At 43.2% G+C, this 13144-nt stretch overlaps 1 protein-coding gene across 1 annotated transcript in view; it reads left to right on the top strand.

Moving 5' to 3' along the window:
• Window positions 1-6634, top strand: part of PRAG1 (PEAK1 related, kinase-activating pseudokinase 1) — a 34842-nt gene extending 28208 nt beyond the window's left edge. Inside the window, exons 5-6 of the mRNA XM_083177569.1 lie at window positions 2181-2929; window positions 4145-6634. Coding sequence (XP_083033695.1) covers window positions 2181-2929; window positions 4145-5179 — 1784 coding nt within the window. The 3' untranslated portion in view covers window positions 5180-6634. The remainder of the gene's footprint in view (window positions 1-2180; window positions 2930-4144) is intronic.
• The last annotated feature ends 6510 nt before the right edge of the window (window positions 6635-13144 follow it).

Genomic DNA, 13144 nt, shown 5'->3' with positions numbered 1-13144 from the left:
TGTGGCATTTGCATTTGGAAGCTTTCACTGTAAACCAGGCATGTCCAAAGTCAGGCCCGGGGGCCAATTGCGGCCCATGCTGTCATTTCAAGCGGCCCGCAGCCTCCAGCTGAAAGCTGGCAGAGTATCATATGTGGGAAGCACAGCACAGTACATGAAAGGTGGGGCCCCAGCGAGCGTGCCTTTACCTTGCTGTCTGCTGCAGTGAGGAGGTGCCGGCCACCACAGTCAGATGTGTTTGGTGTCCTACACCTGCGGCTGCAATTGTACATCACCCTACTCCACAATCACAGTGACAGCAGTGTTTGGGGAGGGGGTGCAGCAAGGGGGAAGCTTGCTCCCGTAACATGCAGAGCGGAGGAGGGCAGCAGCGGGAGCCCAAGCATCTCCTGTCCTTGCAGTTCCTGCTGTGCCTCTCCATCCTCTGGCTCACACAAGGGGCTGGATAACATGCAGAGAAGGGAGGGGGCAGATTGGGGGACATACAGTGAAGGAGGGTCAGGCTGGGGGACATACAGTGAATGGAGGCAGTGATGGCCATTCAGAGAAGGGGGAGCAGGGGCAGGCTGGGGGACATACAGTGAATGGGGGCATGCTGGGGGTCATACAGTGAATAGGAGTCATACAGTGAAGCAGGGTCAGGCTTGGGGACATACAATGAATGGAGGCACTGATGGACATTAAGAGAAGGGGGGCAGGCTGAGGGACAGAGTGAATGGGTGCAGCGTGGGGAACATACAATGAAGAAGGGGCAGGCTGGGGGACATACAGTGAATGGGGGCAGGCTGGGGGAGATAGAGTGAATGGGGGCAGAGTGGGGGACCATTCTGATGTGATTACTGATTCAAAGAATGTCAGGCTGAATGGTCGGCCCCCACACATTTACACTTCACCAAAATCTGGCCCTCGTCGCAAAAAGTTTGGACACCCCTGCTGTAAACCCACAACATACGGACCATGAAGCTCTATATGCAAGTGAAACAGCCCGTCCTTAGGGCCTGATTCAGACCCAATCAGTCAGGGACGAATTTTACCCCATTTCCGGTTGTACGCAGGCTTGCCAATACCTGTGGGTGGCTGACCTCACATGACTTTAACGCCCGCCCTGACTTCGTCCATCGCCGGCGGAAATAGAAGTCGGTCTAGACTTTTATTTGCGAACAGGGGAAAAATCATTCAATGGTGAGCGACCATGCGTGGGTATGTGTAAGCATGCACATCCCCTCGCATGCAAATTCCGGTATTTGCACGACAGACGGGGGCAGGTGGCAAGCTGGCCCTTAGTCTGCAAGGGAACTGGTCTGAATAAGGCCCTTAGTCTGCAAAAATAAAATAAAAATCCATCAGAGCAAACCAACAGTGATCAAGGATTGCAAAATCCTTTCCATAATAAATACAAATTAAAAAAAAAAAAACACTTCTCATCCAGCCAAGTAAAGAACACTTTACTAACACTTGCACTCAGTTGGTGCACTTAATGATATCAAACATCAGAGTAATCCCATTCACCATATAAATAGGCTGAATTACTGAGTAGAATATTGAAGACCTGTGTGATGCTAACTGAAGAGATCATCATTTAGTTTGCAATATCCCTTAATTCCAACCATTTATTATCTATTGTAAAGGGAACCTAGAAATCTCTCCGGGCCATTTTAGAGTAACTTGTAGACTAAGCAATAATTTATCACTTTTCAGTTACTTTGCTTTATTCTATGACATAGCAAAGCTATGCAGGTATACATTTGACATGAGCTTTTGAGTTAATCAATTTTCAGGTGGAATGAAGCATTGCTTCAATGAAGTTAATAAAATGGACACAAAAGATGGATGTGATCATTAGTTTCAGATCAGCAGGGAATATATAGCTAAGCATTTATGTGGAATTTATATTCTTTCACACCTACATTGAAATCCCAGGATTCCTGTATCTATGAAAACAAAAGTCCCATGACCAGGGCCATGAAGCAGAGACCAGGAAATTTGCTGACTTGGTAGATTCAGCAAATTCCCTGGTTACGTGTCTGAAGGTGGTAGTAATGGTGTCAGGTTGTTATCAAGGTTGTGCTATTCTATTTTCATATTGTGATTGGAGTAAATGTTTAGGACACGGTCATGTAATCCTTTACCAAATACGTTTAACAATAAATGTTATTCTAACGTATCAATCTTGTCTACAGGTCAGTCATGTGAAGCCGTTAATTCACCCACTGTTTCGTCTGGTGGTTCGGGTGGTGAGAGAAAGCATTTTGCCCAAGTTTCATTCTCTGTGGACTCTGGAATGGAAGATAAGCACGGACTTGGCCAGCCACCACCACTACCTGTGAAGAAGTCTATGAATAGGGCTGTGTCTGCACCAGATAACTCCGCCTGGGGAAGGGCTTTCCCATCAAGAACAGGCATTGGCCCAAAAAGTCCAACACTGAATCTGAGTCAATCAGAAAACAATGTTTGCGGAGATGTGAACATACTGCGCAGCTGTCCTTTAAGTCCAGTTGACAGACAGGTCATGCTTTCCTCCTCTGAGTCTTTAGAGACCTGCTGCAGAGCAACCAGTCATAGAAATGAGATCAGGAACAGGAATTGTGTTCAAAGCAGAGGAACCCCAGCCCTACCTACTTCACAGCAAAGTGTTTCCAGTCATGCTTCCTCTGCATCAAGTCTGCAGCTCCATCACCTTCTTAGCAACATAGACAGCAAAGAAGGCATGTATGCAAAGCTCAGTGGTCTTTATGCACAGTCCACAAGGCGGTTGATGAATAAATGTGAAGATTACTTCATGCATGACCAAAAGAAGGAACAACATTTCAATGAGAACAATTGGTCGCTGTTTAAACTGTCAAGCAACAAACCATGCTGCAATGCTGGGGATGCCATTTATTACTGTGCAACCTGTGCCAATGACCCTTCCAATAACTACGCAGTGAAGGTAAATTTTTCAAACAAATTTAAATTGGTCTTTTGCTAGGATGAACAGATTATACTGATACACATCCTTTAGTTATTTTACATTGTGTACAACCACATTACGTAGCACCTGGCAGATATTTTAATCATTCACCTCAGAGGTCATAATCTATATACCCTATCATATAGACACATACACACTAGAGTTTTGGGGGTTTCTTTTATCATTGGCTAATTAATTTGTTAGTATGTTATTGGAGTGTTGGAGGAAACTGGATCAACCTTGTTTAGCAAACAAGTTTGTACCATACAAATACAGTAAATCGGTGGTTACCAAACTGTCTGGGGTACAGCGGTGGCTTGCTTTGGAAAGCTTAGGAACCACTGTATTAAGGTGAAGATTCTATCATCTGCAGGGTTTACTGGGCAGACTAGCTCTTGGTTTAATGCCCAGAGCTATTCTGTTTTTCTGACTTTCCCTGTACAGTAACCCATAGCTTTTGCGTTAAGCGCCCTAAATGTGTTGGTTACTCCAGGTAGTAATCAACAGGTGGTGCATTTATTACAGAATTTTTTCGGTTACTGAGGCTGTGAGAGAAAATCTGTTTTTAAAGGCATGCTCTAGGGCAGGGCTGGGCAACACCGGCCCTTCAGATGATAATGAACTACACATCCCAGGATGCTTTGCATTAGTTTTGCTATGTGGCCATACTGAAACTGATGCAAGGCATGCTGGGATGTGTAGTTCATCAACATCTGGAGGGCGGGTGTTGCCCAGCCCTGCTCTAGGGCTTAACATGTGGGGTAGCAAGTATTCATTAAATTGCACCATTCTGACAATTAGCCCTATAATATTTGCAGCTAAAGAATTCATACAGTATGCAGTTTTCCATATGATGCAAACTCTAAAGCAATATATGTTATAATGGGTGAATGGCTTCATAGTTAATCTCGGTCCTGGTTACTTATGAATGATGCAATGCCAGCCAAGTACAGTAGGTTTGTCTTAGATATAGTCACAAACTGCGTGTGTGCGCTGATCCCCTTTAAACATCTGATAGTTATATATAGAGTTTAAACAAATTTTGTTTCGTTTTTGTTATGTAGCTTGTTAATTGGCAGATTAATACTGATATTCTATAAATCAATATTTTCTATTTGAGAGAGGTTTTTTTAGACCTTTTTAAGTATTTTTCCCATACTATTGCTTATGTCTTGTATTTGATTTTATTTACAGATGTGTAGGGCAGAGGATACAAAAACTCCACAGTACTACAACCTGTCGCTTCCAGTCCACTTCAATATACAGCAAGACTGTGGACATTTTTTGGCCACTGTTCCATCAAGTTTGTTACATCCCTCGGAAATATCACAAGGTTCTTCTACTGCTGAAACATCACAAGTGTCTGGGGTATCAAATGAGGAGGACTGTGTGGTGGTCATCACTCGGGAGGTTCCTTACTGCACAGCTGCCTCGTTTGTCAGGGAATCTGTATCCACTCATAAAACCCAGCCAGAGATTTATGAGCGCAAGGTTTGCCTTCTATTACTGCAGCTATGTAATGGCTTGGAGCACTTGAAGGAACATGCTATCATCCACCGAGACCTCTGCCTGGAAAACCTCCTTCTTGTTCACTGCCAGACCTCACCTGATAAGATTAAAGATGGCAAATATATTCCAAGACTTATTGTAAGCAACTTTTCCAAAGCCAAGCAGAGGCCTGGCTCTGAGGACTACAAACTTCGTAGAGATAAAACCAGATTAGCACCTGAGATTATGGCTGCTTCCCAGTACAAAAAGTTTGATGAGTTCCAGGCAGGGATACTTATTTATGAACTACTTCACCAACCCAACCCATTTGAGGTCCGCACAAGCCTTCATGAGCATGAGTATAGCCAGAAAGACCTTCCACCACTTCCTGGCTTATCGGTTTACTCCCGTGGTCTACAGCATCTCGCCCACTTGTTGTTAGAAGCCGATCCAATCAAACGTATCCGCATTGCTGAAGCCAAACGCATTCTTCAGTGTCTATTGTGGGGTCCAAGGAAAGACTTAACAGATCAGCCATTTAGCCATGAGGAGGCTTTGCACTGTGCCCTGCAAAATTGGATTGATATGAAGCGAGCCCTTCTGATGATGAAGTTTGCAGAGCGGGCTTTAGAGCCCAAATATAACATCTCACTAGAGGATTGGCTGTGCTGTCAATACCTGGCATCTGCGGATCCATGCTACCTTTATAAAACATTGAGACTTATTAAACTTATTACATGATCTATGTTAAATAACAGAAGACCATTTTAGAGACCTCATGCAGCAACACTGGTCATTTAATATCACATCAGTGATTGATTTTCCTCACAGCATTTCTACATCTGGCGCTTGTGATATAATGTAGGCTGTATCTATTAAATCTTCTTTTGCACATTTTAGTCATAGAGAAGTGTACACAATTTAGTTTACAAATTGTTGCCAACATGTGGGAAAGGTGACATACAATGTTTTAGATGCAGTTGAGATTTTACAAAGTTCTCAATCACAATTGCATTTTGATCCTGCAGCCAGTACACTAATATATAAACTTCTATTTGGTTTCAGTCTCCATTCCATTAGCAGAACCTGAACCCCTTACCCAAAATACACACTTTTGATTTGGGTCCAACGATTTCATACCCAAAATAATTGCACTTGCGTTCAGAAGCATTTGTCACCTGCTTCATTTACTTGTAACTGAATACGACCTTCAACGTATATATATCTAAAACGGTTGTGTTTCACATGCATTGTCACTGGTGATTTAATTTCACACCAGTGGCTAATTTGCCTTAAAGCATTTCTACTGCTTAAAGCATTTCTGTTGTACTTCTAATATTTGTACAGGCTGTGTTAAATCTTCATTGATTTTGTAATTTTTGTTAAAAGAAAAAAAAAGTGTACACAAATATTTAACCTTTAAATCCTGACAAACATTGGCTATTATTTATTTCGCAGTCTGATCTTTCTCAGGAATCCCATCTGTAGTGAAGTACATTAGTAATATAACAGAATGAACTACATTATAAAACCTATCCTTGGGGTCTATAACTACTACGAATCTGCACTTTCCCGCACATTTTATATAGCATTTGCTGAGCTACAGTAGTCATTTGTAACTTTTTATTTTTTTTTCTCTATGCACACTAAATATCCTGTATGTAAAGCAGTAAAGGGAAGCTTACAGAGTATAACATTCAGTTATAATACTTTTATGTTTAAATTTTTTAGAAGGGTCTCCACAGCCATGTTTCTTAACCATCTCGGTAATACACATCCCTGTGGGAAATGAAAGAAATGGCCGCTCTGTTGTATACCCCACACAGAACTTAATAACTGTTTATATACACAAACACATACTGTAAGTAGCCAAAATTGCTGCTATAGTTTACACATACCTACGGTTTCCTTAGCACAAAGTAGTGGTAAAAGTTACTGTATACTCCAGCATTTCTGTATGATAGCTGTACATTTGTTATATAAGTATTATGTATTACAAGGGATCCTAATCACATTGCAGTGCAATGGTTTGTTCGCTTCAAAGTTTTTTTATTGTTATTTTTTTATATTGTTAACTTACAGCTTTTTCGTATTCTAGAAGGATATTGAAAATGTTAATTTTATGTTCTTGCTTTTGTTTTGTAAATGTGCAGTTTTAGGTTTACAATAGCATTCAAAAATAAAACACTGAAAACATATTTGTGTATGCCAATTTTTTTTTAGGCATTTAACAACTATTTTTATTTTGTGATTCACTAGTCGGCTGTTTACATTTTCCCATGACCTGCTGACATTTAACATTTATAATAACTTCTAAGTATTTGTCAAATGAAATACATGTAACCCTTTACCTACCTCGGGAAAGTATAGCAAAGTCACTGTGTTCTATTAAAATACAGTACATTTATAGGATCTATCATAAATGTTTCGAACCTGGGTTTTCTGGAAAGGTATTTATAAAAAGCATGCCTAAAATAATGTTTAATTTTAAAATGACCACAGTCTTGAATTCATCATTACATTATTTAAACTGTTCTTACCTTACATTTACTTAACCATGGGAAGGAGTCAGTGTGTTTTTTTTGTAGGTATTAATGGTAAAATATTAATGTCTGCTCAAAAAACCCCATGTCGACCTTTTGACTATCCACCTTCCCCATATCGACCTAATCAACCTGTCGATTTTAAGTCATGTCGACCTTCCTGCGTGTCGCCCTAGTGGTGTCGGCCTAATGCTTGTCGACCTACTTGCTGGTGACCCAATGACCATATCCCGTTGAAATGGGTGCCTTTGAAATTATTTATACGTAAATTGATTTTTTTGCTGAATGTTGTCAAGTAAAAGAATAATAAGCTAATGGAGGCCTTAATAGAGGACAAACATGTGCGAGCCCTTCCAATGCAATTCATTTTCGCAAACCTCAAATATGCCTCAGACGACATTACATAGGTCAATGTTACATTTTATCCTGAGGTAAGGTGCTTAGGAGGAAGGATGTTGGGACCCAATTCCTACTCACTGGTCCGTACTCCCCGGAGCGAGGCACTCTCTGGTCTGATCTTTCTGAATACAATGCTCTGCAGGCTTGTCTCACACGATTAGCTCTGCAGTTCTGTGACGGCCCAGCAGGTGAGGTGACTTAGTCTTCTGCAGTGGGCAATAATAATTCATCAATGTTTTTTTTAGTTTGATTGGTACTCTTTACCTAGCACGGCGGCCATCGCGGGCATTGAATGCACTTAAAAATCGGGTGCGACGCGACCGACGCGATGCCCGCGATTTCCCATAGGGAACAATGTTAAATTTCTCAATTGACCCGATTTTTCTGTTCAATGCCTCAATGGACCCGATTTTTCCATAGGAAACAATGTTAAATGGCCCACAGAGGCCAAATAGGCACCCTAAAGTGTGAAATGGCCCCCACAATTGTTAACGCCACCCCACGATCAACGTGAACCGGAAGCGTGGCGAGCGGCGGCGGTACGCGTCCTACAACCTTTTCATACCCCCACTATCCACGTCGGCGTGGAGTTGAGAATAGAATAGTGTGGCGAGCGCAGCGAGCCACCGAGCCTGAAGCGTGGTGAGCGGACGCGGATACCTGTGAAGCCCGCGAAGGGACGCGTTAACCTGTGAAGGTATCCGCGTCCCCTCGCGGGGCTCGCCATGCTTCGGGCTCGGTGGCTCGCTGCGCTCGCCACACTATTCTATTCTCAACTCCACGCCGCCGTGAATAGTGGGGGTATGAAAAGGTCGTAGGACGCGTACCGCCGCCCCTCGCAGGCTCGCTGCGCTCGCCACGCTACGGGTTCACGTTGATCGTGGGGTGGCGTTAACAATTGTGGGGGCCATTTCACACTTCAGGGTGGCTTTTTGGCCTCTGTGGGCCATTTAACATTGTTTCCTATGGAAAAATCGGGTCCATTGAGGCATTGAACAGTAAAATGAGGTCAATTGAGAAATTTAACATTGATCCCTATGGGAAATCGCGGGCATCGCGTCGGTCGCGTCGCACCCGATTTTTAGTGCATTCAATGGCCGCGATGCCCGCAATTTTTTTACCTGCGATGCCCACGATCAAAATCGTGGGCGCCGTGCTAGGTAAAGAGTACCGTTTGATTCATTACCTGATTGGCAGGTACTTTATCTCTGTCTTTGTCACACTCCAAGGTTTAATTCATAGACCCCATAGACTTGGAGGGGGAGAGAGATAAAGTGCAAGCCAATTAGTTGCTAAATCTCCTTTTTACTACACAGCCTGTAAAATGGCATTTACAGTAGAAGCTGATTGTCTGGTACTTGATCTCTGTCCATGTTAACTCTCTCCGAGGCTTAGTACACAGACCCCATTATTTCTCATGTTAGTTACTGTGCTAGTGTCACATAGACCGTAGCACTCTCCTATCCTATAATACATAAAACATATATAACCCAGCCTAGTAAATACTGATATAATCTACCAAATTATGCACTGTAGTGAATGTACCATACTCCTGGGAATTCAGTATAATGTAACATTTATAATAAAGAAAATAGTAATACCTTTTTATATGTACCTCATAAATACACTATATATACAGGATGATTGAGGAAACAAACCTGTAAAGCCAACTTAATGAGAACTATATTAGGTCTAGAAGAGACCAAATATATGAAATTGTGAAATAAAAAGTTAAACTATCCAAGCTACAGTTGAGTCCTCCCTTATTTTTGCCACTGGCTGTGGCAATTGCGGGTTGTTTGTCACAACTTACATGCCCAAGAATGTGTGGAGGCACAGTGCAAACAATCCCTAGGATCACATGGTGTGTACACTGCTGCGGATGAGGCCCTCAATGCGTACTTAGCGGTGAACAAGATGAGGGCTGACACCTCTGCAGCTCTGTGCGATGATTGCACCCGTTATGGGCTGGATCGCATCACAACGCATGCATTTTGCATGCAGTGCGATCCGCGGGCAGTACAAAGAGTATGTGCAGCATTACTGCTGGGATGACTTAAATGTTGGTTCCTATTTTCACAGCTACATTGAAGTTTGCATAATGCTGCATTTTGGGTGTGGTATAGCTCACCGACCATGTCTAGTCAGACAGCAGAATGTCGACTTGAGTTTTTCAAATTTTTTATGGTCAATGTGGACCAAAAGCGGTCAAACCTCTGGCAATGTTGTTTTCGTAGGTTTGGCCACGTTCCACTTATGCACCAAACCCAGAATTAAATGGATTCTGAGGCTTGTATGTGATGGGAAACACCATCTTCAGATCGGCTTTGCCCTATAGAGGTCACTGGGCTTCTATATCACCTCCCAGTTGTGGAGGATCCAACCATATCCCTCCCAGCACCCCACGTGATGCATGTGTCACTCAATGCATGGGTAGATAGGGCTCCGTGTCCTAAACCCAGAAGTCATATCATCAAGGACAGCTCTTACCGCAAAAGCTGTCCTTTGCCAAAATCTTCATGCATACAGCATTAATAAACATCGATATGCTTGCTGCATCCCACCCTAGATCTGTTAACCCAGCTGCAAATTTTTGTAGCAGAAGGGTGAATCTTGGTGTAGTTTTTGTAGAAACAAATAAAGAAACCTTGGTCATCCATATTTCTTCTGTACCCAGTACCAGGACGCTCAGTGCTACAAAGTCACACTTCAGCATGGCATGTCTAGAAGCTCGAAGACACAAAGAGGCTAGATGTAAGTGGAAACATCTGTAGTTTCCCCAAAATATTGTTTTGGTAGTCATGGGCCTTTTATCAGAGGAGGTGGCCCTTGTGCAGTCTGCATGTGCTTTGCCCTTTGCCCCAGAATATGTACTGTGAAGACTTTGGCATTGTTCTAGAGCAGTGGTTCTCATCCTGGGGTACTCTGCAGATCAGATGGAGGTATTTGAAAATAATAATGGTAATGGCGGAAGAAGTAGTATTCTCCCGATAGTGGAAGAAGTCTCCTTTTGCCATCGAGACAAACCACAATGCATCACTTTCTGTTCCATTCTCAGCATGTCCTCATGCTTTTACCCGACCAGCAATCCACTGGGAACTATCCTGTGCTGCCTTCAGACATCAGCGTTCATCTGACCCGCACTGAAATGGGTGAAGGAAGCAGCGGCATTAATCCTAGATGTTAGCGGGAACCCTGGGGACAGTACACAGCCAGCTGCCAGACACAGAGGGAACCTATTACTGACCGCACACCACTACTCCTCTAATCCTTAATATAACGACTCGCATATCGCTCACTTCCACTCCACTCGTAAGTACTGTGGATATTTCAAACTGAGTGGAGGGTTTACTCATAAATTGAAATCCTAATAAAGGGGTACGCAGGGAAAAAAGGTTGGGGACCGCTAGAGTCTACTGTGCATGGTCATGTCGCCAGAGAAAAAAACATTTGCTTAAATTTTAACCAGTGATTTCTGTTGTTCTGATTAACAGGCAAGTATAGCCAATGGGTGCATTACCTGCATGTATTATAGAAATACCACTGTTGGTAGTCACAAAATTGTGACTGTGCAGTTCAGGCACAGTAATCTGTAACCCTTATTCTTGTATTACACATGCTTTCAGAAGTTTCATTTGGCTGGTGCTAGTCATCTATTGTGGAATTCTGGCTTTTGACAAAGTATTTTTCCATGTCCTGTGGGAAATCTAAACTGTGAATAACACAGCAGGATGCTGAGATAGAAAATTCTGGAAAAGGGGTTCCTGTGGGTGTAATAGCCTATAGTCACAGCTGAATACATTTCCTTCCAGTCCATTGTACATTTGCAAAGTCGTTAAAATGTAGAGACTAGTCAGAAACTCCTTTTACATCATCTGAAAAGTCTGTTCTATCTTCTTGCGTTATACTTTTTTGTTGCCAATATGTTTCCATGGGACACATAGCACATATTTTAACCTTTCCATCTCTCTGCCCCTAATGCTTCCTACACAAATTCCTTTCTGAATCACCGAACAAATAATGTATGCAGATGAGATGTTTCACAGTCCCTGGAGCTAAATCAAGGAGTGCCTATCAACTAACTGTGCTATCAGGTATTACCAGCAGAATACAAACCCAGCAATAGAAGTTGCTAAATCACTTTACAGTAATAGGGAATACACACTGTACAGCAGGTAAACAGGCACTACCTGTGGTGGCTGTGATCAATCAACTAGGCATATGTTTTCATCATGTAAAAATTACACACACATACATGTACAATTGCCATAATTATGGTTTCTCTATTCTCCGCTAACTATTAAGACACCAACTTTAGCAGATCTTCTCTTTTTTTCTCCCGTACCCCTTGATGAGGCTTTTCATTTAGAAGTACCCCCTCCTCTCAATTTGAAAAATCTGCAGAACTTCGAGTGGAGTGGAAGTGTGTCCTTATATTAAAGCGTAGCGGAGGAGTAGTGTGCAGGCAGGAGCTGGGATATTATAACAGTAATTCTGGCCGGGTATTCAGTGTTATGCTGAATTAGGACTGTTTCACACACACCGGTTTTAACCGGAAGGCAAAAAGCCGGACACACTTTGGGCGGGATGTAATATGACGAAAATGCGGTAAAACCCCTGTTTTACCGCATTTTCATATGTACTAAAACCCCTCCGCCACATTACTGCAGGGCAGGGTATCGTCACCTTTGGGTGGCATACCCTTCTATCGCCGCCTCCGCCGACCCCCTTCTCCCCTTCCCTCCTTCCCTGTGGCTTACTTTGCATCAGGTCCTCCTGGAACCGGAAGATAAACCCTTCCTCCCCCTAGTAAAGCAGCAGGACGTCCTTCCGGCTGCAGGGTGGAGGAGGAGGTGTCGGGGACAGCTAGGAGGCATGAGGGGAGACGGAGGTGCCCTGCAAACCCCATTACAGGTATCGCAGGGGGCCTCCGTCACCGCACCGCGATGCCAGCTGCATATGTTAGTACATATGCGCTGGCATCGCGGCGATGTATATTAATACATTGCGCCCTTTGTCCGGCTTTTTACCTGACAGTTGTTCCTTTTGCATGCACCGGCTCCGTGAGCTGGTGCTGTGTAAGATTTGGTGGCAGTGGAGAGCTAAAACTGCACACCAAGTGACAGGTGTGTGTTAAAGGCCCCCATTGCTCTCTAAACACACTGACCTGTCTGGACGGGATGGCAATGGCACGGCAGCTATCCTCTGCAGTGGTAAGATCTGGCTGCTACGTGGCGCCGTGACCCTCCCGTATGAAAGGACAGATTGTTGTCCATAATACTCAGTAGGGACGGCAGGAGCCGGAGCGTGTGAAAGGGGCTTTAGAGATGAGTGGTTTGGATTTAGTGCCTGATTCAGACCTAATCGCTGCTGTGAGAATTTGTAGAGGTCTGCGGTCAGATGGCCGCTACCTCGACAGAGTCAAATCCCACCCGAGCAAAATTTTATGGTTTGTATATAGTCTAAATCAAATCGGTATCGCATACACATTGAATAGAGATAGAACATGTTTTTAAGCTTTCTATCCTGATTCAATGCTGATGCGCGCTGCCGTTCAGCTGAAATCGAAAAGCCAAATAGACAGTACAGCAATGACTATATAGTGCAGATTGGATGAATTGTATGTAAATAGCACATGAGTTAGCAAAGATTGCATAGCATTCAATTCTAGTCGAATAGAAAAGGAATCTCACCGTATGCACATACCATAAGAATCACTTGTTAATAGATCACTGAGCTGCAAATCAATTCATAAGTCACTCAC

The sequence above is a fragment of the Crinia signifera genome, chromosome 1 (genome assembly GCF_055691185.1).
Source record: "Crinia signifera chromosome 1, ASM5569118v1, whole genome shotgun sequence".
Classification (NCBI taxonomy): domain Eukaryota; kingdom Metazoa; phylum Chordata; class Amphibia; order Anura; family Myobatrachidae; genus Crinia; species Crinia signifera.
This window is presented reverse-complemented; position numbering and strand designations above follow the sequence as displayed.